General features: G+C 43.6%; 5 protein-coding genes across 5 annotated transcripts; all 5 read right to left on the bottom strand.

Moving 5' to 3' along the window:
* Positions 1-378: 378 nt before the first annotated feature.
* On the bottom strand, positions 379-1,429 carry LOC123450103 (germin-like protein 8-11). Its single transcript, XM_045127507.1, has 2 exons — positions 1,249-1,429; positions 379-1,117 (listed from the first exon to the last, which is right to left on the bottom strand). Exons 1-2 carry the CDS (start codon positions 1,367-1,369, stop codon positions 549-551), a joined length of 690 nt encoding a protein of 229 aa, XP_044983442.1. The 5' UTR covers positions 1,370-1,429; the 3' UTR covers positions 379-548.
* Positions 1,430-7,544: 6,115 nt separating this feature from the next.
* On the bottom strand, positions 7,545-8,629 carry LOC123450105 (germin-like protein 8-5). The gene is made up of 2 exons (XM_045127509.1): positions 8,431-8,629; positions 7,545-8,292 (listed from the first exon to the last, which is right to left on the bottom strand). The coding sequence occupies exons 1-2, from the start codon at positions 8,549-8,551 to the stop codon at positions 7,724-7,726; spliced, it is 690 nt and encodes a 229-aa protein (XP_044983444.1). The 5' UTR covers positions 8,552-8,629; the 3' UTR covers positions 7,545-7,723.
* A 3,173-nt stretch (positions 8,630-11,802) lies between these two features.
* Positions 11,803-12,850, bottom strand: LOC123450099 (germin-like protein 8-11). The gene is made up of 2 exons (XM_045127505.1): positions 12,673-12,850; positions 11,803-12,541 (listed from the first exon to the last, which is right to left on the bottom strand). The coding sequence occupies exons 1-2, from the start codon at positions 12,791-12,793 to the stop codon at positions 11,973-11,975; spliced, it is 690 nt and encodes a 229-aa protein (XP_044983440.1). The 5' UTR covers positions 12,794-12,850; the 3' UTR covers positions 11,803-11,972.
* LOC123450098 (germin-like protein 8-11) lies at positions 11,803-24,243 on the bottom strand. Its single transcript, XM_045127504.1, has 3 exons — positions 24,058-24,243; positions 23,351-23,926; positions 11,803-11,965 (listed from the first exon to the last, which is right to left on the bottom strand). The coding sequence occupies exons 1-2, from the start codon at positions 24,176-24,178 to the stop codon at positions 23,358-23,360; spliced, it is 690 nt and encodes a 229-aa protein (XP_044983439.1). The 5' UTR covers positions 24,179-24,243; the 3' UTR covers positions 11,803-11,965; positions 23,351-23,357.
* LOC123450100 (germin-like protein 8-5) lies at positions 18,936-20,020 on the bottom strand. The gene is made up of 2 exons (XM_045127506.1): positions 19,822-20,020; positions 18,936-19,683 (listed from the first exon to the last, which is right to left on the bottom strand). Exons 1-2 carry the CDS (start codon positions 19,940-19,942, stop codon positions 19,115-19,117), a joined length of 690 nt encoding a protein of 229 aa, XP_044983441.1. The 5' UTR covers positions 19,943-20,020; the 3' UTR covers positions 18,936-19,114.

The raw sequence follows: 24,243 nt of genomic DNA, 5'->3' as shown, positions 1-24,243 counted from the left end.
TACAAGAGCTTTGAACCAAAAGGAAGCTAAAAATATTACATGGAGGAACTGTATATTTCTAATTTCATGCACCAGAAAGCGAGAGACCAGAACAACAAGTCCAGGAAGCAACTTTTGCACATTCCACATTCACATTTAAATCCTGAGCACAATCGGGCTCCACCCATCGCATACTTCACATGTATTGCCAGATAATAATACGTGTTCAACACCAGCGTCAAACAAATACTGCATTACCAAATAATCTTGTATTGTTTCTTTTTTTTAACCTAATCATATATTATTTCAGAATAAGGGGAAAAGAACCCAAAATATTGATCAATTATGAGAAATACGACACAGTAGAACCAAAAAAAAGCATGTGAGATCATATCAGTGTGATAAAAAACAATATTTTTGATTATTTAAAAGGTAGAAATACATTCACTGATTACAGGCACACAATTACATATGCTCCTTTTATTTTATAAATTAGGATGCATATCTAGGAACTCAATCATGCCCTTAATTTACGCACGTGTCGTCCGTGTAATCACCCAATGTGTGACTTAATTGTGGTTGTTCTCCCAGAACTGAGCCTGGAGCCAGTCTATAGTATTCTTTTCCACCTGAAACGCCTTGGCAAGAACATCATCTGATATTGCTGGGTCTGACCCAAACACTGCATTGGCAATTGTGATAGCCCCTGGGTTCTGGCTGCTGAGCGCGGCAATTGCAACAGCGGGCTGATGGGGGTTGGGGTTGAACTGAAAGTGAATGAGCCCCACGGGGAAGACAAATACATCACCTTTGTTGAGCACCTTCGAGAGGAACTTGTTTCTGTTGGGTGCAGGCAGGTTGGATGTGACAAATCCGACATACAGTGTCCCCTCGAGTACCGTGAGGATCTCAGTGGCGCGAGGGTGTGTATGTGGCGGGTTCTGACCCAAGGGAGCATAGTCGATGCGCGCAATTGAGATGCCGAGGGTGTTGAGTCCAGCAATCTGCATGACGTTGATCAAGGTGACGTTGGAGCCAACCTTGTTTGTCACCCTAGGCTTGTCGAGGGCGGCTGCCTTGAAGAAGTCATCAGCGTTTACATCCATAGGGTTCTTGCAAACAAACCCATTTACACGCACTGGTGAATAGAGGAGATGTAGAGTGTAAGCTTGGGTATTACTAGGAAGTGATATGAACATGCATATAATTTTTAGAAATTAATTTCAGCATATGTATTTGGTGAAAGCATGGTAAGAAGCCGTACTGTACCTGGTGAATGCATGTCGGCCACACAAAAGTCTTGGAGTGGGCTAGGGTCGGAGGAAGTTGCCTGCCATGAGACCAACGCAAGAAGAGCAGCGAGGAGAAGGAAGGAACAGGAGGATGCCATCTTATTGATTTCCTTGTCTTGTGTTCCTGTTTGTGGTTGTGGCGTGAGTGATGGTTTGGATATGCCGGGAATGTATGTGTTTATATAGGCGCAGCAAGCAGTGCATGAACTCGTGAGCAATAATAGACTTGGCCAACTGGAACCGACCAACATATTGAAATGGTCTATGATGGCTGATTAAACTATTTTATATAAACTTTATGAGTTACCTTTTAAGACATGTTTTCCCTTCAAAGAAGCAATGCAGGGTATACAGCCATATAATAGCTACTCTGTGGTGATGTGTTCGGCTGAGTAGTAATTATGAATGTTTCTCCATCTCACCTGAGTCCCGAAATGCATGCAGGACTGATTCCTAGAAAATGCACCACACATCACTGTCAAGAAAATGATATTTAATTAAGACAAGAAACATCTGACACTAGTAAAATTAGATATCATATACTTGGTCATAGTTGGAGCCAATGCGTACGAAACCAGTCAAAGAGCAGTTGAGAAAAGCCATGTCATGTAAAGCAATCACTCATTTTCTAACTCGGGGCCGACATAGACAAAGTCACCTATTTGCACATGCGCTTGATTCATGTCTGCATGACTTCTAAAGACATACAGAGTGACTACTACTACAGGTTCTTTCCAGAAGTTGATATAGAATCATGTGCGCAGTCCCGCTTTTCAAACTATGAAACTATATATTATTTGCCAATATATTTGTCATGAAATCCAGCAACATAAGACGACGGAGTAGTTAGAGGATTTATAGCAGCCCCTGTACGTTATCAACATGTCAATTCGATATTTACTTTGTCAGATGTCTCTCGAAGTGGTTGAGTACTTAATTACAGGAAGAAGCGGCGACATTAATGCACGAAATACCCAACCAAAAGGAGAGTTGATACAAAGGTCATGATGATGGAGAGCAGGAAGTTTCCATACGATCTTAGCAAGACTAGTCAACACCCTCTTGCTAAGAGTTTTATCATGCATGACCAGTTCAGTGTATAAATCTAACAATCTGGTTTGCCTTCGTGACTAGGTTCACGGCACCAGTAAGTACTCATCCAATGACTAGACTAGGTCGGGCAACCAGTCATAAACTTATTAATTTCTTCGAGGTGTGTGTTGGCTGTTTTAGATAGAAAGAAGTTTTCATCAAATGATTTAATTACTTCTATCACAAGCTGGTTAGAAAAAGAACTCAAATAATAGTTTTATTGTGGGGTCAAATATCTAAAAAAGTTTGCTGGGGAATGATCAATCAAACTTAGATTTTTGAACCAAAAGGAAGCTAAAACAAAACACTCAAGAAAAATAGAAATACCGTAAACTACTTATGACATGCACCAGGAAAGGCAGACCATAACAACGACTCCAGGAAGCAACTTTTGCACATTCAGCTTGCACATTGCAACCTGTGAGCACATTACCATATAATCATATAATTGTCTATTGGCTTCTGATTAATTTTGTCATAAACTTCTCAAGTTTGCTTTTAATTTGCTTAAGCGCTACTGAATCTTTTTATGTACATATCAGTAGTAATTACGTTATCCATCTCATCCAAGTCAGCACAATGCATGCAGGGTTGGTTCCATGAAAAGGCACCAACCACCACCATAGTTTATTAGGTACCATATACTTATACTTGGTCATAGTGAGAATTGATGCGCACGAGATCAAAGAGCAGTTGAGATATGTGAAGTTATGTAAAGCAATCGTTTTCTACCTAGAAAAGGTCACCTTGTTAGCTTGGTCTATTCTCTCCATTATTTTAAGTTGCTACAGAATGCATGCAATCAAGCTTTTCAAGATGTGGCCACTAACATAAGCAAACTATATATTTGCCACCGGATTAGTCATGAACAACACTATGCACGAGATATGTCATGGGATAAAAAGAACATTCACATAATTATACATTTAGCGATGTGCGTTAACAACTTAACATACATATGGTAAAAAGCGTGGCCAGAGATATAATGCAATATCTTACCATTCATCAAAACCAATGGAAAAAATAAACTGAAAAACTTTGCAATTTGAGTCATCTAGTGATATAAAAAAATATTAGGTTGGAAGATGACGCATGTGTCAATGAGGAATAAGTCAGAGGTGTGTTACTCCATGCATGAATGCACCTAATACACAACTATTATATGTACTGCGCCTGTTATCATCACATCAATAAGATATTACTCGGTCAAAATTTTGTTAAAATGGTTAATTACATTAAGTGTTGTTGGTAGTTTTGATACAAAAAATATGTTCCCATCAGACAAATAAAATGCATCCAAAAAATACATGACCCAACATCATCCTCGTGGACGACATGAGAGACGATCTCGGCCGCCGTCCCTAGGACCCCACACTCTCATCCTTCCCACACCGTCGTCGATCAACATCATGCACAGCAAAGCCCGGGGTTACTTTAGGCAGCAGCGTTGTGTCCCGTCTCTCCACTCCACTCCCTGGTCTCTCTGGGTTGCTCCTAGGACCTCACACTTTTGGCGCTGCTATCCCTCACAGCCGGAAGCAAGCCGTTGGCATGAGGTTGCAAGGCGTGGCTTGTGGGAACGTGGTTCACCTGGTCATTGACTGGGTAACGGAACTCTGCCAAAAGTCGGTGTTTTCCCAGATCAACCAGCATCATGGTCGTTGACTTGTGAGGGGTGACTGTGGTCAGACATGACGTGGTTGCCCATCACCTCTCATGGGAGAGGTTCCGCCACCGGTGAGCTCCTCCCTGCACCCACCCGGAATGGTTAGGTGGGTTCGTCGGCACTACTAGGCTCGACTGGATCTGTTCATGGTCGTGGGCTTGGGCCTGGTCGAGCCTAATCTGGAGTCTGGGGCCCATCATGGTGGATCTGGTGGCCCAAGTCCCCTTGACTAAGTGTGAGTTGTGGTCCAAGCGAAAGCTCGACGCCTCCGTGCTGGTAACGTGATGTCTTGGTAGTCATGTCCCTCTTGGGGTCGTCGCCATGGCTCTCTCGCCCTCTCAACTCAAGGTGAAAACCCTTATGCGCACATACAGATGGATGGTGGCGGCTGTTGGGGAACGTCGCATGGGAAACAAAAAATTTCCTACGCGCACGAAGACCTATCATGGTGATGTCCATCTACGAGAGGGGATGAGTGATCTACGTACCCTCGTAGACCGTACAGCAGAAGCGTTAGAGAACGCGGTTGATGTAGTGGAACGTCCTCACGTCCCTCGATCCGCCCCGCGAACAATCCCGCGATCAGTCCCACGATCTAGTACCGAACGGACGGCACCTCCGCGTTCAGCACACGTACAGCTCGACGATGATCTCGGCCTTCTTGATCCAGCAAGAGAGACGGAGAGGTAGAAGAGTTCTCCGGCAGCGTGACGGCGCTCCGGAGGTTGGTGATGACCTTGTCTCAGCAGGGCTCCGCCCGAGCTCCGCAGAAACGCGCTCTAGAGGAAAAACCGTGGAGGTATGTGGTCGGGCTGCCGTGGAAAAGTCGTCTCAAATCAGCCCTAAAACCTCCTTATATATAGGTGGGAGGGAGGGGGCCTTGCCTTGGGGCTCAAGGAGCCCCAAGGGGGTCGGCCGAGTCCAAGGGGGAGGACTCTCCCCCCCCAAACCGAGTTGGACTAGGTTTGGTGGGAGGGAGTCCCCCTTCCTTCCCACCTCCTCCTTTTTTTATTTCTCTCTTGATTTTCTTCTCCTTGGCGCATGGGGCACTTGTGGGCTGTCCCACCAGCCCACTAAGGGCTGGTGTGGCTCCCCCAATGCCTATGGGCTTCCCCGGGGTGGGTTGCCCCCCCCCCCCCCCGGTGAACTCCCGGAACCCATTCGTCATTCCCGGTAACTCCGAAAACCTTCCGGTAATCAAATGAGGTCATCCTATATATCAATCTTTGTTTCTGGACCATTCCGGAAACCCTCGTGACGTCCGTGATCTCATCCAGGACTCCGAACAACATTCGGTAACCAACCATATAACTCAAATACGCATAAAACAACGTCGAACCTTAAGTGTGCAGACCCTGCGGGTTCGAGAACTATGTAGACATGACCCGAGAGACTCCTCGGTCAATATCCAATAGCGGGACCTGGATGCCCATATTGGATCCTACATATTCTACGAAGATCTTATCGTTTGAACCTCAGTGCCAAGGATTCGTATAATCCCGTATGTCATTCCCTTTGTCCTTCGGTATGTTACTTGCCCGAGATTCGATCGTCAGTATCCGCATACCTATTTCAATCTCGTTTACCGGCAAGTCTCTTTACTCGTTCCGTAATACAAGATCCCGCAACTTACACTAAGTCACATTGCTTGCAAGGCTTTTGTGTGATGTTGTATTACCGAGTGGGCCCCGAGATACCTCTCCGTCACACGGAGTGACAAATCCCAGTCTTGATCCATACTAACTCAACTAACACCTTCGGAGATACCTGTAGAGCATCTTTATAGTCACCCAGTTACGTTGCGACGTTTGATACACACAAAGCATTCCTCCGGTGTCAGTGAGTTATATGATCTCATGGTCATAGGAATAAATACTTGACACGCAGAAAACAGTAGCAACAAAATGACACGATCAACATGCTACGTCTATTAGTTTGGGTCTAGTCCATCACGTGATTCTCCCAATGACGTGATCCAGTTATCAAGCAACAACACCTTGTTCATAATCAGAAGACACTGACTATCATCGATCAACTGGCTAGCCAACTAGAGGCATGCTAGGGATGGTGTTTTGTCTATGTATCCACACATGTAAATGAGTCTTCATTCAATACAATTATAGCATGGATAATAAACTATTATCTTGATACAGGAATTATAATAATAACTATATTTATTATTGCCTCTATGGCATAATTCCAACAGCGGCGTATTGCGTCGTGACCCTCTTCGGGGAGTCACTAGTGAGTGCAGTTGTCCTTCATTTGTGGTGGCTTGTTTGGAACGGTATGACGAAACAATTGACCCTACCTCACCTCCCGTGACTCACGGTTTTGCTTGCACCTATCTTCTACACGCAACAACGTCATCCTTTCATCATGTCTGCTCGCAGTCAACGTTCCTTGCTTTAGTTAGATGGTCCTCTTCGACATCCATTGGCTGGCGATGGCGCGATGAAGTCCAGCATTTTCCTCCAACTGGCGCGTGGTTGAATGTCGTCAGCGGTGCTAGTTGAATCTTCAGTTGGTCCAACCTCTCATGTTCTTCCTCTCGATGGCATGTTGGAGGCATCTAATTGTGCACTTCATGTGCTTGTTAGCATGTTTGGCTTGTTTTGCCAAGCTTTCTTCCATCATCGTGTATGATGATTTCCTCCACACCTTGTAAGCATTGGACTTTATGTATGGGAAGCAGGCCGAAGTACGTTTTAGGGATAAAATACTTCTATGAAAAGCTTGTTACAAACAAGCAACTCAAATTATAATCTGTTATTTTGGGGGGGGGGGGTAGGGGGTAGGTAATAATCGTTTATTCTGTATATTGATGGAGCTGATTTTTTGAACCTGGTCTCCGGTATGTCCAGGTTCTAGAACTTGGGTGAAAATCGTACTCCCTCACTTCTTAAATATAAGTATTTCTAGAGATTTTAATATGGACTACATACGGAGCAAAAGGAGTGAACGTACACTCTAAAATATGTCTACACACATCCATATATAGTCCATGTAGGAACCTCTACAAAGATCTATATTTAGGAATCGAGGGAGTATTTCTAGTTCTCAACTTAAGAAAAACAAATAATGCTACGAGTTTTTTGATAAAACGAATCACCTCATTAACTCCCATCAAAGCATCCGCCAATCGAACTTGCAAGAGTTTGAACCAATATGAATCTAAAACATTACATAGGAACCGTAAATTTCCTATTGCATGCACCAGAAAGCGAGATACCAGAACAACGACTCAAGGAAGCAACTTTTGCACACTCAACTTTCACGTTTCAATCATGAGCACAATCGGGCTCCAACCATCGCATACTTCACATGTATTGCAAGAAAGTCCTAGGTGTTCAACCGTAGCATCAAACATATTTAAATTACCACATAATTGTGTATTGTTTCTTTTTTAACCTAATCATCTATTGTTTCAGAACAAGGGGAAAAGAACCGAAATTTTGATTTGTTGTGAGAAATACGAGACATCATAACCAAAAAAGCATATGAGATCATATCAGTGTGATAAAAAAAATGGTATTGTCAATTATTTGGAAGGAAGAAATGCATTCAATGTTTACATACACACACCGACCTGACATGTGCTCCATTAATTTTACAGCTTATGACGCATGTCTAGAAACTTAACTAATTCCTTGGTTTATGCACTAATCTTCCGGGTAATCACCCAATGCCTGACTTAGTTTTGGTTGTTCTCCCAGAACTGAGCCTGGAGCCAATCTATTGTATTCTTTTCCACCTGAAACGCCTTGGCAAGAACATCATCTGATATTGTTGGGTCTGACCCAAAAACAGCATTGGCAATTGTGATAGCCCCTGGGTTCTGGCTGCTGAGCGCGGCAATGGCAACGGCGGGCTGGTGGGGGTTGGGGTTGAATTGAAAGTGAATGAGCCCCACGGGGAAGACAAACACATCACCTTTGTTGAGCACCTTGGAGAGGAACTTGTTTCTGTTGGGGGCGGGCAGGTTGGACGTGACAAATCCGACATATAGTGTCCCCTCGAGCACCGTGAGGATCTCAGTGGCACGAGGGTGCGTGTGTGGTGGGTTCTGACCCAAGGGAGCATAGTCGATGCGTGCAATTGAGATGCCGAGGGTGTTGAGTCCAGCAATCTGCATGACGTTGATCAAGGTAACGTTGGACCCAACCTTGTTGGTCACCCTAGGCTTGTCGAGGGCGGCTGCCTTGAAGAAGTCATCAGCGTTGGCATCCATTGGGTTCTTGCAAACAAACCCATTGACACGCACTGGTGCACAGAGGAGATGTAGAGTGTCAGCTTAGGTATTACTAGAAATTTATTTTAACATGCATATAATTTTTATAAATTAATTTCAACATGCGTATTTGGTGATAGTAGGACGGGAAAGCAGGAAGTAGGCAGTACCTGGTGAATGCATGTCGGCGACACAAAAGTCCTGGAGCGGGCCAGGGTCGGAGGCAACAGCCTGCCATGAGACCAAGGCGAAAAGAGCAACGAGGAGAAGGTAGGTAGGGGAGGATGCCATTTGTTTTCGGCTCCTTCGGATCTTCTTTTCTCTTGTATTCCTGTTGTGTTTGTTGGGTGAGTGATGGTTTGAGTATGCAGGGGATGTATGTGTTTATATAGGCACGGTGACTAGTGGGAACTCGTGAGCAATAGATATAGTCAAGTGGAACCTCGCAACAGATAGAAATGGTCTGATGTAGATTAGTCTGCATAAACTTTTGAGATGTGGTCAGCCATATTCAAATCTTTGATGTATTATCATCAGATCTCCCATTTGTAATTAATATGCCAAAGCGACACATTTCCCCTTTAATAATAAATTTAAATATGAAGAAGCAAATTAAGGTACTCCATCTGACATAGACCTCTTAGTAACAATTACTATGAGGTATAGTTTTGATTGTGTCAAACAAGGACAAAATCATGGCGGGTCGATCCACGCAATAACGCGCCTATTACGTATCATATGATTACATCAACCAGATATAGAGTTGCCTGGTCAAATTTCTCTCCAAATGGTTGTGTACTTTGCAGGAAGAAGCAACGACATTAATTAATGGATGAAGGAGAGCAAGAGCAGTTAAAATTTCCTTGTCAAAGAGATCTCATCATGACCAATTCAGTGCATAAATCTAACGATCTAGTCCTGACAAAGGTTCATGACTAGTTTTTGTCATGGATGTTCTGGTCCATGTATCTTACAACAAGAAGCGTGGCTGATTTACACTCCAACAAGGAAGAACGGGAAGCTACCAACCCCGAGGAGGAGGAGGAGCGGGCCCGCTGTTGGCGGGTGTAGTCCCAGATTGCGATGGCGGCGTTGACATGGACGTTGAGCGACCGGACGACGCCCAGCTGCAGGATCTCAACGCACACGTCCACCGCCTCCTGGATGATGTCCACCGGGATGCCCTCCTAACTGCCCAGCACCACCATCGTCTTCTCCGGGAACGAGAACTCGTCCAGGGCTGGGCAGTTTCAAGCCAACACGACAAGATAGCTCAAGTTCAAGTGCTTACATTCAGAAAGTTATTTACTCGCTCCAAAACCGACACTGGAACACATTCAAAGCTAGACGACTGCATAAAAACAAGGCATATTCTTTATTTTTTGCGAGAAAAATAAGGCATATTCAGAATTACAACAGAAAGGCATAAAGGTTCAGTGCCCCATAAAAAAGATAACTACCGCCCTAGAGTCGTCCGTCTTATTCATTTCTTCACAAAATAAACAGTGTCCTCAAATTTCTAGGAGACAGAGAATACAACGAATCTCAGTGCAAGTTGTAAATATTCCCGTTGGAGTCCCAGATGTATTGGGATAAAAAACATCAAGAAAACCTTCAATTGAAACTCTGAGCCTGTAATCAAAACATATACGGAGGATACAAACACTCAAGATGGAAATATTTATAATTAACACCTTTCTAGATTAAGAGAAGGACATCAAGTAAGGTATATCGGTTTCTTTTAGAGAAAACTAAGGTATATATAAGTGTATAACTTGACACTATTAGTTACGGAAGAAATCTATGAGTAAACTCGTGATGGTACACAGAGAGAAGTTTTATCACTGAGAGAAGTATAGCCCAAGTATGTGGGCTATACTCCAGGAACTACCGTAAACTACTTATTACATGCCCCGGAAAGGCAGACCACAACAACGACTCAAGGAAGCAACGTTTGCACATTCAACTTGCACGTTGAAACCTCTGAGCACATTACTAAATAATCATCTATTGGCTTCTGAATAGTATTTTGCATAAACTTTTCAAGTTTGCTTTTTAATATGCTTAAGCGCTAATGCATCATCCGATGTATGACTGAGTAGTAATTACAATTATTTATCCATCTCAACCAAGTCAGCACAATGCATGGAGCGCTGGTTTCATGAAAAGTCGCCACCCATCATCATAGTTTATTAGATATCATATACGTATACTTGGTCATGGTGAGAACTGATGCACACGAGGTCAAAGAGGAGTTGAGAGATGTAAGTTATGTAAAGCAATCGTTTTCTACACAGACAAAGTCGTCTGCTTAGCTTGATCTACTCTCCTGTAAGATTATCTCGTGTGTTTGCGTGCTATACTTTGGTGTAGTCCCGATTGAGATTTATCTAGCCGGACGGCAGAATACATCAGTTCCATAGCTAGCTAGCCCAACAATCGATCCACCAGCCAGCTTGCTTGCTTTTAGCTCGTAGCGTGCAGGTTTTGTTCTAGTTTCGGTTATAGTTGTGTTGGCGTACGACGGCGATCTGATCTACGGCAAGCGGCTAGTTCTAACACTCTCCATTCTTTTAAGTTGCTACAGAATGTGTGCAATCAACACTCTCCATTTACGGTGGTGTGTTCGGAATGGTATGGCGATCCAATCGACCCTGCCTTAAATCAAATGACTCACGGTATTGCATGCACATATCTTGTAGTACATGCAACAATGTCCTCCTTTCATCATGTCTGCTGGTATGGTCAAGACACTACTTGGTTTAAGCAGCGGGTCGTCTCCGACATGCAACTGTAGTTCAAAGGTGACAGTACGACGAAGTCAGGTGTTTTCTTCCAGGTGGCTCGTGGATGAATGTCGTCATCGGTCCTGGTTGAGTCTTAAGGTGGTCCAGCTTCTCATCTGCTCCCTTCCGCCAGCATGCTCGAGGTGTGTCATTAGGCACTTCCGGTAATAAGTTTATTTTCTACATTTATGCATATTTTTTATATGTATGTTGGAGCTAATGTTTAAAATCTCGACTCCGTTGTGCCCAGTTTCCAAAACTTAGTAAAAAAACGTGTTTTTAGTTCCCAACTTAAGAAAATCAAAAATACTACTCATAAGAATTTAGATAAAATGAGCCACCTCATCGATTTCCATCAAAGCAGCCGTCAATCGAACTTACAAGAGCTTTGAACCAAAAGGAAGCTAAAAATATTACATGGAGGAACTGTATATTTCTAATTTCATGCACCAGAAAGCGAGAGACCAGAACAACAAGTCCAGGAAGCAACTTTTGCACATTCCACATTCACATTTAAATCCTGAGCACAATCGGGCTCCACCCATCGCATACTTCACATGTATTGCCAGATAATAATACGTGTTCAACACCAGCGTCAAACAAATACTGCATTACCAAATAATCTTGTATTGTTTCTTTTTTTTAACCTAATCATATATTATTTCAGAATAAGGGGAAAAAAACCCAAAATATTGATCAATTATGAGAAATACGACACAGTAGAACCAAAAAAAAGCATGTGAGATCATATCAGTGTGATAAAAAACAATATTTTTGATTATTTAAAAGGTAGAAATACATTCACTGATTACAGGCACACAATTACATATGCTCCTTTTATTTTATAAATTAGGATGCATATCTAGGAACTCAATCATGCCCTTAATTTACGCACGTGTCGTCCGTGTAATCACCCAATGTGTGACTTAATTGTGGTTGTTCTCCCAGAACTGAGCCTGGAGCCAGTCTATAGTATTCTTTTCCACCTGAAACGCCTTGGCAAGAACATCATCTGATATTGCTGGGTCTGACCCAAACACTGCATTGGCAATTGTGATAGCCCCTGGGTTCTGGCTGCTGAGCGCGGCAATTGCAACAGCGGGCTGATGGGGGTTGGGGTTGAACTGAAAGTGAATGAGCCCCACGGGGAAGACAAATACATCACCTTTGTTGAGCACCTTCGAGAGGAACTTGTTTCTGTTGGGTGCAGGCAGGTTGGATGTGACAAATCCGACATACAGTGTCCCCTCGAGTACCGTGAGGATCTCAGTGGCGCGAGGGTGCGTATGTGGCGGGTTCTGACCCAAGGGAGCATAGTCGATGCGCGCAATTGAGATGCCGAGGGTGTTGAGTCCAGCAATCTGCATGACGTTGATCAAGGTGACGTTGGAGCCAACCTTGTTTGTCACCCTAGGCTTGTCGAGGGCGGCTGCCTTGAAGAAGTCATCAGCGTTTACATCCATAGGGTTCTTGCAAACAAACCCATTTACACGCACTGGTGAATAGAGGAGATGTAGAGTGTAAGCTTGGGTATTACTAGGAAGTGATATGAACATGCATATAATTTTTAGAAATTAATTTCAGCATATGTATTTGGTGAAAGCATGGTAAGAAGCCGTACTGTACCTGGTGAATGCATGTCGGCCACACAAAAGTCTTGGAGTGGGCTAGGGTCGGAGGAAGTTGCCTGCCATGAGACCAACGCAAGAAGAGCAGCGAGGAGAAGGAAGGAACAGGAGGATGCCATCTTATTGATTTCCTTGTCTTGTGTTCCTGTTTGTGGTTGTGGCGTGAGTGATGGTTTGGATATGCCGGGAATGTATGTGTTTATATAGGCGCAGCAAGCAGTGCATGAACTCGTGAGCAATAATAGACTTGGCCAACTGGAACCGACCAACATATTGAAATGGTCTATGATGGCTGATTAAACTATTTTATATAAACTTTATGAGTTACCTTTTAAGACATGTTTTCCCTTCAAAGAAGCAATGCAGGGTATACAGCCATATAATAGCTACTCTGTGGTGATGTGTTCGGCTGAGTAGTAATTATGAATGTTTCTCCATCTCACCTGAGTCCCGAAATGCATGCAGGACTGATTCCTAGAAAATGCACCACACATCACTGTCAAGAAAATGATATTTAATTAAGACAAGAAACATCTGACACTAGTAAAATTAGATATCATATACTTGGTCATAGTTGGAGCCAATGCGTACGAAACCAGTCAAAGAGCAGTTGAGAAAAGCCATGTCATGTAAAGCAATCACTCATTTTCTAACTCGGGGCCGACATAGACAAAGTCACCTATTTGCACATGCGCTTGATTCATGTCTGCATGACTTCTAAAGACATACAGAGTGACTACTACTACAGGTTCTTTCCAGAAGTTGATATAGAATCATGTGCGCAGTCCCGCTTTTCAAACTATGAAACTATATATTATTTGCCAATATATTTGTCATGAAATCCAGCAACATAAGACGACGGAGTAGTTAGAGGATTTATAGCAGCCCCTGTACGTTATCAACATGTCAATTCGATATTTACTTTGTCAGATGTCTCTCGAAGTGGTTGAGTACTTAATTACAGGAAGAAGCGGCGACATTAATGCACGAAATACCCAACCAAAAGGAGAGTTGATACAAAGGTCATGATGATGGAGAGCAGGAAGTTTCCATACGATCTTAGCAAGACTAGTCAACACCCTCTTGCTAAGAGTTTTATCATGCATGACCAGTTCAGTGTATAAATCTAACAATCTGGTTTGCCTTCGTGACTAGGTTCACGGCACCAGTAAGTACTCATCCAATGACTAGACTAGGTCGGGCAACCAGTCATAAACTTATTAATTTCTTCGAGGTGTGTGTTGGCTGTTTTAGATAGAAAGAAGTTTTCATCAAATGATTTAATTACTTCTATCACAAGCTGGTTAGAAAAAGAACTCAAATAATAGTTTTATTGTGGGGTCAAATATCTAAAAAAGTTTGCTGGGGAATGATCAATCAAACTTAGATTTTTGAACCAAAAGGAAGCTAAAACAAAACACTCAAGAAAAATAGAAATACCGTAAACTACTTATGACATGCACCAGGAAAGGCAGACCATAACAACGACTCCAGGAAGCAACTTTTGCACATTCAGCTTGCACATTGCAACCTGTGAGCACATTACCATATAATCATATAATTGTCTATTGGCTTCTGATTAATTTTGTCATAAACTTCTCAAGTTTGCTTTTAATTTGCTTAAGCGCTACTGAATCTTTTTATGTACATATCAGTAGTAATTACGTTATCCATCTCATCCAAGTCAGCACAATGCATGCAGGGTTGGTTCCATGAAAAGGCACCAACCACCACCATAGTTTATTAGGTACCATATACTTATACTTGGTCATAGTGAGAATTGATGCGCACGAGATCAAAGAGCAGTTGAGATATGTGAAGTTATGTAAAGCAATCGTTTTCTACCTAGAAAAGGTCACCTTGTTAGCTTGGTCTATTCTCTCCATTATTTTAAGTTGCTACAGAATGCATGCAATCAAGCTTTTCAAGATGTGGCCACTAACATAAGCAAACTATATATTTGCCACCGGATTAGTCATGAACAACACTATGCACGAGATATGTCATGGGATAAAAAGAACATTCACATAATTATACATTTAGCGATGTGCGTTAACAACTTAACATACATATGGTAAAAAGCGTGGCCAGAGATATAATGCAATATCTTACCATTCATCAAAACCAATGGAAAAAATAAACTGAAAAACTTTGCAATTTGAGTCATCTAGTGATATAAAAAAATATTAGGTTGGAAGATGACGCATGTGTCAATGAGGAATAAGTCAGAGGTGTGTTACTCCATGCATGAATGCACCTAATACACAACTATTATATGTACTGCGCCTGTTATCATCACATCAATAAGATATTACTCGGTCAAAATTTTGTTAAAATGGTTAATTACATTAAGTGTTGTTGGTAGTTTTGATACAAAAAATATGTTCCCATCAGACAAATAAAATGCATCCAAAAAATACATGACCCAACATCATCCTCGTGGACGACATGAGAGACGATCTCGGCCGCCGTCCCTAGGACCCCACACTCTCATCCTTCCCACACCGTCGTCGATCAACATCATGCACAGCAAAGCCCGGGGTTACTTTAGGCAGCAGCGTTGTGTCCCGTCTCTCCACTCCACTCCCTGGTCTCTCTGGGTTGCTCCTAGGACCTCACACTTTTGGCGCTGCTATCCCTCACAGCCGAAGCAAGCCGTTGGCATGAGGTTGCAAGGCGTGGCTTGTGGGAACGTGGTTCACCTGGTTCATGACTGGGTAACGGAACTCTGCCAAAAGTCGGTGTTTTCCCAGATCAACCAGCATCATGGTCGTTGACTTGTGAGGGGTGACTGTGGTCAGACATGACGTGGTTGCCCATCACCTCTCATGGGAGAGGTTCCGCCACCGGTGAGCTCCTCCCTGCACCCACCTGGAATGGTTAGGTGGGTTCGTCGGCACTACTAGGCTCGACTGGATCTGTTCATGGTCGTGGGCTTGGGCCTGGTCGAGCCTAATCTGGAGTCTGGGGCCCATCATGGTGGATCTGGTGGCCCAAGTCCCCTTGACTAAGTGTGAGTTGTGGTCCAAGCGAAAGCTCGACGCCTCCGTGCTGGTAACGTGATGTCTTGGTAGTCATGTCCCTCTTGGGGTCGTCGCCATGGCTCTCTCGCCCTCTCAACTCAAGGTGAAAACCCTTATGCGCACATACAGATGGATGGTGGCGGCTGTTGGGGAACGTCGCATGGGAAACAAAAAATTTCCTACGCGCACGAAGACCTATCATGGTGATGTCCATCTACGAGAGGGGATGAGTGATCTACGTACCCTCGTAGACCGTACAGCAGAAGCGTTAGAGAATGCGGTTGATGTAGTGGAACGTCCTCACGTCCCTCGATCCGCCCCGCGAACAATCCCGCGATCAGTCCCACGATCTAGTACCGAACGGACGGCACCTCCGCGTTCAGCACACGTACAGCTCGACGATGATCTTGGCCTTCTTGATCCAGCAAGAGAGACGGAGAGGTAGAAGAGTTCTCCGGCAGCGTGACGGCGCTCCGGAGGTTGGTGATGACCTTGTCTCAGCAGGGCTCCGCCCGAGCTCCGCAGAAACGCGATCTAGAGGAAAAACCGTGGAGGTATGTGGTCGGGCTGCCGTGGAAAAGTCGTCTCAAATCAGCCCTAAAACCTCCTTATATATAGGTGGGAGGGAGGGGGCCTTGCCTTGGGGCTCAAGGAGCCCCAAGGGGGTCGGCCGAGTCCAAGGGGGAGGACTCTCCCCCCCCCCCCCAAACCGAGTTGGACTAGGTTTGGTGGGAGGGAGTCCCCCTTCCTTCCCACCTCCTCCTTTTTTTTTCTTTCTCTCTTGATTTTCTTCTCCTTGGCGCATAGGACACTTGTGGGCTGTCCCACCAGCCCAGGTGTGGCTCCCCCAATGCCTATGGGCTTCCCCGGGGTGGGTTGCCCCCCCCCCCGGTGAACTCCCGGAACCCATTCGTCATTCCCGGTAACTCCGAAAACCTTCCGGTAATCAAATGAGGTCATCCTATATATCAATCTTCGTTTCCGGACCATTCCGGAAACCCTCGTGACGTCCGTGATCTCATCCGGGACTCCGAACAACATTCGGTAACCAACCATATAACTCAAATACGCATAAAACAACGTCGAACCTTAAGTGTGCAGACCCTGTGGGTTCGAGAACTATGTAGACATGACCCGAGAGACTCCTCGGTCAATATCCAATAGCGGGACCTGGATGCCCATATTGGATCCTACATATTCTACGAAGATCTTATCGTTTGAACCTCAGTGCCAAGGATTCGTATAATCCCGTATGTCATTCCCTTTGTCCTTCGGTATGTTACTTGCCCGAGATTCGATCGTCAGTATCCGCATACCTATTTCAATCTCGTTTACCGGCAAGTCTCTTTACTCGTTCCGTAATACAAGATCCCGCAACTTACACTAAGTCACATTGCTTGCAAGGCTTTTGTGTGATGTTGTATTACCGAGTGGGCCCCGAGATACCTCTCCGTCACACGGAGTGACAAATCCCACTCTTGATCCATACTAACTCAACTAACACCTTCGGAGATACCTGTAGAGCATCTTTATAGTCACCCAGTTACGTTGCAACGTTTGATACACAGAAAGCATTCCTCCGGTGTCAGTGAGTTATATGATCTCATGGTCATAGGAATAAATACTTGACACGCAGAAAACAGTAGCAACAAAATGACACGATCAACATGCTACGTCTATTAGTTTGGGTCTAGTCCATCACGTGATTCTCCCAATGACGTGATCCAGTTATCAAGCAACAACACCTTGTTCATAATCAGAAGACACTGACTATCATCGATCAACTGGCTAGCCAACTAGAGGCATGCTAGGGATGGTGTTTTGTCTATGTATCCACACATGTAAATGAGTCTTCATTCAATACAATTATAGCATGGATAATAAACTATTATCTTGATACAGGAATTATAATAATAACTATATTTATTATTGCCTCTAGGGCATAATTCCAACAGCGGCGTATTGCGTCGTGACCCTCTTCGGGGAGTCACTAGTGAGTGCAGTTGTCCTTCATTTGTGGTGGCTTGTTTGGAACGATATGACGAAACAATTGACCCTACCTCACCTCCCGTGACTCACGGTTTTGCTTGCACCTATCTTCTACACGCAACAACGTCATCCTTTCATCATGTCTGCTCGCAGTCAACGTTCCTTGCTTTAGTTAGATGGTCCTCTTCGACATCCATTGGCTGGCGATGGCGCGATGAAGTCCAGCAGTTTCCTCCAACTGGCGCGTGGTTGAATGTCGTCAGCGGTGCTAGTTGAATCTTCAGTTGGTCCAACCTCTCATGTTCTTCCTCTCGATGGCATGTTGGAGGCATCTAATTGTGCACTTCATGTGCTTGTTAGCATGTTTGGCTTGTTTTGCCAAGCTTTCTTCCATCATCGTGTATGATGATTTCCTCCACACCTTGTAAGCATTGGACTTTATGTATGGGAAGCAGGCCGAAGTACGTTTTAGGGATAAAATACTTCTATGACAAGCTTGTTACAAACAAGCAACTCAAATTATAATCTGTTATTTTGGGGGGGGGGGGGAGGGGGTAGGTAATAATCGTTTATTCTGTATATTGATGGAGCTGATTTTTTGAACCTGGTCTCCGGTATATCCAGGTTCTAGAACTTGGGTGAAAATCGTACTCCCTCTCTTCTTAAATATAAGTATTTCTAGAGATTTTAATATGGACTACACTCTAAAATATGTCTACACACATCCGTATATAGTCCATGTAGGAGCCTCTACAAAGATCTATATTTAGGAATCGAGGGAGTATTTCTAGTTCTCAACTTAAGAAAAACAAATAATGCTACGAGTTTTTTGATAAAACGAATCACCTCATTAACTCCCATCAAAGCATCCGCCAATCGAACTTGCAAGAGTTTGAACCAATATGAATCTAAAACATTACATAGGAACCGTAAATTTCCTATTACATGCACCAGAAAGCGAGATACCAGAACAACGACTCAAGGAAGCAACTTTTGCACACTCAACTTTCACGTTTCAATCATGAGCACAATCGGGCTCCAACCATCGCATACTTCACATGTATTGCAAGAAAGTCCTAGGTGTTCAACCCTAGCATCAAACATATTTAAATTACCACATAATTGTGTATTGTTTCTTTTTTAACCTAATCATCTATTGTTTCAGAACAAGGGGAAAAGAACCGAAATTTTGATTTGTTGTGAGAAATACGAGACATCATAACCAAAAAAGCATATGAGATCATATCAGTGTGATAAAAAAAATGGTATTGTCAATTATTTGGAAGGAAGAAATGCATTCAATGTTTACATACACACACCGACCTGACATGTGCTCCATTAATTTTACAGCTTAAGATGCATGTCTAGAAACTTAACTAATTCCTTGGTTTATGCACTAATCTTCCGGGTAATCACCCAATGCCTGACTTAGTTTTGGTTGTTCTCCCAGAACTGAGCCTGGAGCCAATCTATTGTATTCTTTTCCACCTGAAACGCCTTGGCAAGAACATCATCTGATATTGTTGGGTCTGACGCAAAAACAGCATTGGCAATTGTGATAGCCCCTGGGTTCTGGCTGCTGAGCGCGGCAATGGCAACGGCGGGCTGGTGGGGGTTGGGGTTGAATTGAAAGTGAATGAGCCCCACGGGGAAGACAAACACATCACCTTTGTTGAGCACCTTGGAGAGGAACTTGTTTCTGTTGGGGGCGGGCAGGTTGGACGTGACAAATCCGACATATAGTGTCCCCTCGAGCACCGTGAGGATCTCAGTGGCACGAGGGTGCGTGTGTGGTGGGTTCTGACCCAAGGGAGCATAGTCGATGCGTGCAATTGAGATGCCGAGGGTGTTGAGTCCAGCAATCTGCATGACGTTGATCAAGGTAACGTTGGACCCAACCTTGTTGGTCACCCTAGGCTTGTCGAGGGCGGCTGCCTTGAAGAAGTCATCAGCGTTGGCATCCATTGGGTTCTTGCAAACAAACCCATTGACACGCACTGGTGCACAGAGGAGATGTAGAGTGTCAGCTTAGGTATTACTAGAAATTTATTTTAACATGCATATAATTTTTATAAATTAATTTCAACATGCGTATTTGGTGATAGTAGGACGGGAAAGCAGGAAGTAGGCAGTACCTGGTGAATGCATGTCGGCGACACAAAAGTCCTGGAGCGGGCCAGGGTCGGAGGCAACAGCCTGCCATGAGACCAAGGCGAAAAGAGCAACGAGGAGAAGGTAGGTAGGGGAGGATGCCATTTGTTTTCGGCTCCTTCGGATCTTCTTTTCTCTTGTATTCCTGTTGTGTTTGTTGGGTGAGTGATGGTTTGAGTATGCAGGGGATGTATGTGTTTATATAGGCACGGTGACTAGTGGGAACTCGTGAGCAATAGATATAGTCAAGTGGAACCTCGCAACAGATAGAAATGGTCTGATGTAGATTAGTCTGCATAAACTTTTGAGATGTGGTCAGCCATATTCAAATCTTTGATGTATTATCATCAGATCTCCCATTTGTAATTAATATGCCAAAGCGACACATTTCCCCTTTAATAATAAATTTAAATATGAAGAAGCAAATTAAGGTACTCCATCTGACATAGACCTCTTAGTAACAATTACTATGAGGTATAGTTTTGATTGTGTCAAACAAGGACAAAATCATGGCGGGTCGATCCACGCAATAACGCGCCTATTACGTATCATATGATTACATCAACCAGATATAGAGTTGCCTGGTCAAATTTCTCTCCAAATGGTTGTGTACTTTGCAGGAAGAAGCAACGACATTAATTAATGGATGAAGGAGAGCAAGAGCAGTTAAAATTTCCTTGTCAAAGAGATCTCATCATGACCAATTCAGTGCATAAATCTAACGATCTAGTCCTGACAAAGGTTCATGACTAGTTTTTGTCATGGATGTTCTGGTCCATGTATCTTACAACAAGAAGCGTGGCTGATTTACACTCCAACAAGGAAGAACGGGAAGCTACCAACCCCGAGGAGGAGGAGGAGCGGGCCCGCTGTTGGCGGGTGTAGTCCCAGATTGCGATGGCGGCGTTGACATGGACGTTGAGCGACCGGACGACGCCCAGCTGCAGGATCTCAACGCACACGTCCACCGCCTCCTGGATGATGTCCACCGGGATGCCCTCCTAACTGCCCAGCACCACCATCGTCTTCTCCGGGAACGAGAACTCGTCCAGGGCTGGGCAGTTTCAAGCCAACACGACAAGATAGCTCAAGTTCAAGTGCTTACATTCAGAAAGTTATTTACTCGCTCCAAAACCGACATTGGAACACATTCAAAGCTAGACGACTGCATAAAAACAAGGCATATTCTTTATTTTTTGCGAGAAAAATAAGGCATATTCAGAATTACAACAGAAAGGCATAAAGGTTCAGTGCCCCATAAAAAAGATAACTACCGCCCTAGAGTCGTCCGTCTTATTCATTTCTTCACAAAATAAACAGTGTCCTCAAATTTCTAGGAGACAGAGAATACAACGAATCTCAGTGCAAGTTGTAAATATTCCCGTTGGAGTCCCAGATGTATTGGGATAAAAAACATCAAGAAAACCTTCAATTGAAACTCTGAGCCTGTAATCAAAACATATACGGAGGATACAAACACTCAAGATGGAAATATTTATAATTAACACCTTTCTAGATTAAGAGAAGGACATCAAGTAAGGTATATCTGTTTCTTTTAGAGAAAACTAAGGTATATATAAGTGTATAACTTGACACTATTAGTTACGGAAGAAATCTATGAGTAAACTCGTGATGGTACACAGAGAGAAGTTTTATCACTGAGAGAAGTATAGCCCAAGTATGTGGGCTATACTCCAGGAACTACCGTAAACTACTTATTACATGCCCTGGAAAGGCAGACCACAACAACGACTCAAGGAAGCAACGTTTGCACATTCAACTTGCACGTTGAAACCTCTGAGCACATTACTAAATAATCATCTATTGGCTTCTGAATAGTATTTTGCATAAAATTTTCAAGTTTGCTTTTTAATATGCTTAAGCGCTAATGCATCATCCGATGTATGGCTGAGTAGTAATTACAATTATTTATCCATCTCAACCAAGTCAGCACAATGCATGGAGCGCTGGTTTCATGAAAAGTCGCCACCCATCATCATAGTTTATTAGATATCATATACGTATACTTGGTCATGGTGAGAACTGATGCACACGAGGTCAAAGAGGAGTTGAGAGATGTAAGTTATGTAAAGCAATCGTTTTCTACACAGACAAAGTCGTCTGCTTAGCTTGATCTACTCTCCTGTAAGATTATCTCGTGTGTTTGCGTGCTATACTTTGGTGTAGTCCCGATTGAGATTTATCTAGCCGGACGGCAGAATACATCAGTTCCATAGCTAGCTAGCCCAACAATCGATCCACCAGCCAGCTTGCTTGCTTTTAGCTCGTAGCGTGCAGGTTTTGTTCTAGTTTCGGTTATAGTCGTGTTGGCGTACGACGGCGATCTGATCTACGGCAAGCGGCTAGTTCTAACACTCTCCATTCTTTTAAGTTGCTACAGAATGTGTGCAATCAACACTCTCCATTTACGGTGGTGTGTTCGGAATGGTATGGCGATCCAATCGACCCTGCCTTAAATCAAATGACTCACGGTATTGCATGCATATATCTTGTAGTACATGCAACAATGTCCTCCTTTCATCATGTCTGCTGGTATGGTCAAGACACTACTTGGTTTAAGCAGCGGGTCGTCTCCGACATGCAACTGTAGTTCAAAGGTGACAGTACGACGAAGTCAAGTGTTTTCTTCCAGGTGGCTCGTGGATGAATGTCGTCGTCGGTCCTGGTTGAGTCTTAAGGTGGTCCAGCTTCTCATCTGCTCCCTTCCGCCAGCATGCTGGAGGTGTGTCATTAGGCACTTCCGGTAATAAGTTTATTTTCTACATTTATGCATATTTTTTATATGTATGTTGGAGCTAATGTTTAAAATCTCGACTCCGTTGTGCCCAGTTTCCAAAACTTATTAAAAAAAACATGTTTTTAGTTCCCAACTTAAGAAAATCAAAAATACTACTCATAAGAATTTAGATAAAATGAGCCACCTCATCGATTTCCATCAAAGCAGCCGTCAATCAAACTTACAAGAGCTTTGAACCAAAAGGAAGCTAAAAATATTACATGGAGGAACTGTATATTTCTAATTTCATGCACCAGAAAGCGAGAGACCAGAACAACAAGTCCAGGAAGCAACTTTTGCACATTCCACATTCACATTTAAATCCTGAGCACAATCGGGCTCCACCCATCGCATACTTCACATGTATTGCCAGATAATAATACGTGTTCAACACCAGCGTCAAACAAATACTGCATTACCAAATAATCTTGTATTGTTTCTTTTTTTTAACCTAATCATATATTATTTCAGAATAAGGGGAAAAGAACCCAAAATATTGATCAATTATGAGAAATACGACACAGTAGAACCAAAAAAAAGCATGTGAGATCATATCAGTGTGATAAAAAACGATATTTTTGATTATTTAAAAGGTAGAAATACATTCACTGATTACAGGCACACAATTACATATGCTCCTTTTATTTTATAAATTAGGATGCATATCTAGGAACTCAACCATGCCCTTAATTTACGCACGTGTGTAATCACCCAATGTGTGACTTAATTGTGGTTGTTCTCCCAGAACTGAGCCTGGAGCCAGTCTATAGTATTCTTTTCCACCTGAAACGCCTTGGCAAGAACATCATCTGATATTGCTGGGTCTGACCCAAACACTGCATTGGCAATTGTGATAGCCCCTGGGTTCTGGCTGCTGAGCGCGGCAATTGCAATAGCGGGCTGGTGGGGGTTGGGGTTGAACTGAAAGTGAATGAGCCCCACGGGGAAGACAAATACATCACCTTTGTTGAGCACCTTCGAGAGGAACTTGTTTCTGTTGGGTGCAGGCAGGTTGGATGTGACAAATCCGACATACAGTGTCCCCTCGAGTACCGTGAGGATCTCAGTGGCGCGAGGGTGCGTATGTGGCGGGTTCTGACCCAAGGGAGCATAGTCGATGCGCGCAATTGAGATGCCGAGGGTGTTGAGTCCAGCAATCTGCATGACGTTGATCAAGGTGACGTTGGAGCCAACCTTGTTTGTCACCCTAGGCTTGTCGAGGGCGGCTGCCTTGAAGAAGTCATCAGCGTTTACATCCATAGGGTTCTTGCAAACAAACCCATTTACACGCACTGGTGAATAGAGGAGATGTAGAGTGTAAGCTTGGGTATTACTAGGAAGTGATATGAACATGCATATAATTTTTAGAAATTAATTTCAGCATATGTATTTGGTGAAAGCATGGTAAGAAGCCGTACTGTACCTGGTGAATGCATGTCGGCCACACAAAAGTCTTGGAGTGGGCTAGGGTCGGAGGAAGTGGCCTGCCATGAGACCAACGCAAGAAGAGCAGCGAGGAGAAGGAAGGAACAGGAGGATGCCATCTTATTGATTTCCCTGTCTTGTGTTCCTGTTTGTGGTTGTGGCGTGAGTGATGGTTTGGATATGC

Source organism: Hordeum vulgare, chromosome 4H (genome assembly GCF_904849725.1).
Source record: "Hordeum vulgare subsp. vulgare chromosome 4H, MorexV3_pseudomolecules_assembly, whole genome shotgun sequence".
NCBI classification, from domain to species: domain Eukaryota; kingdom Viridiplantae; phylum Streptophyta; class Magnoliopsida; order Poales; family Poaceae; genus Hordeum; species Hordeum vulgare.
Note: the sequence above shows the minus strand (reverse complement) of the source record. Positions and strands in the feature narration are given on the sequence as shown.

What these genes read in the sequence shown, in the direction of transcription:
- LOC123450099 (XM_045127505.1), bottom strand. Translation starts at nt 12,793, where the DNA reads ATGGCATCCTCCTGTTCCTTCCTTCTCCTCGCTGCTCTTCTTGCGTTG. An exon ending in GGCCGACATGCATTCACCAG is followed by an intron (nt 12,542 to 12,672) that starts GTACAGTACGGC and finishes TCTATTCACCAG; the next exon opens with TGCGTGTAAATGGGTTTGTT.
- LOC123450103 (XM_045127507.1), bottom strand. Translation starts at nt 1,369, where the DNA reads ATGGCATCCTCCTGTTCCTTCCTTCTCCTCGCTGCTCTTCTTGCGTTG. An exon ending in GGCCGACATGCATTCACCAG is followed by an intron (nt 1,118 to 1,248) that starts GTACAGTACGGC and finishes TCTATTCACCAG; the next exon opens with TGCGTGTAAATGGGTTTGTT.
- LOC123450105 (XM_045127509.1), bottom strand. Translation starts at nt 8,551, where the DNA reads ATGGCATCCTCCCCTACCTACCTTCTCCTCGTTGCTCTTTTCGCCTTG. An exon ending in CGCCGACATGCATTCACCAG is followed by an intron (nt 8,293 to 8,430) that starts GTACTGCCTACT and finishes TCTGTGCACCAG; the next exon opens with TGCGTGTCAATGGGTTTGTT.
- LOC123450098 (XM_045127504.1), bottom strand. Translation starts at nt 24,178, where the DNA reads ATGGCATCCTCCTGTTCCTTCCTTCTCCTCGCTGCTCTTCTTGCGTTG. An exon ending in GGCCGACATGCATTCACCAG is followed by an intron (nt 23,927 to 24,057) that starts GTACAGTACGGC and finishes TCTATTCACCAG; the next exon opens with TGCGTGTAAATGGGTTTGTT.
- LOC123450100 (XM_045127506.1), bottom strand. Translation starts at nt 19,942, where the DNA reads ATGGCATCCTCCCCTACCTACCTTCTCCTCGTTGCTCTTTTCGCCTTG. An exon ending in CGCCGACATGCATTCACCAG is followed by an intron (nt 19,684 to 19,821) that starts GTACTGCCTACT and finishes TCTGTGCACCAG; the next exon opens with TGCGTGTCAATGGGTTTGTT.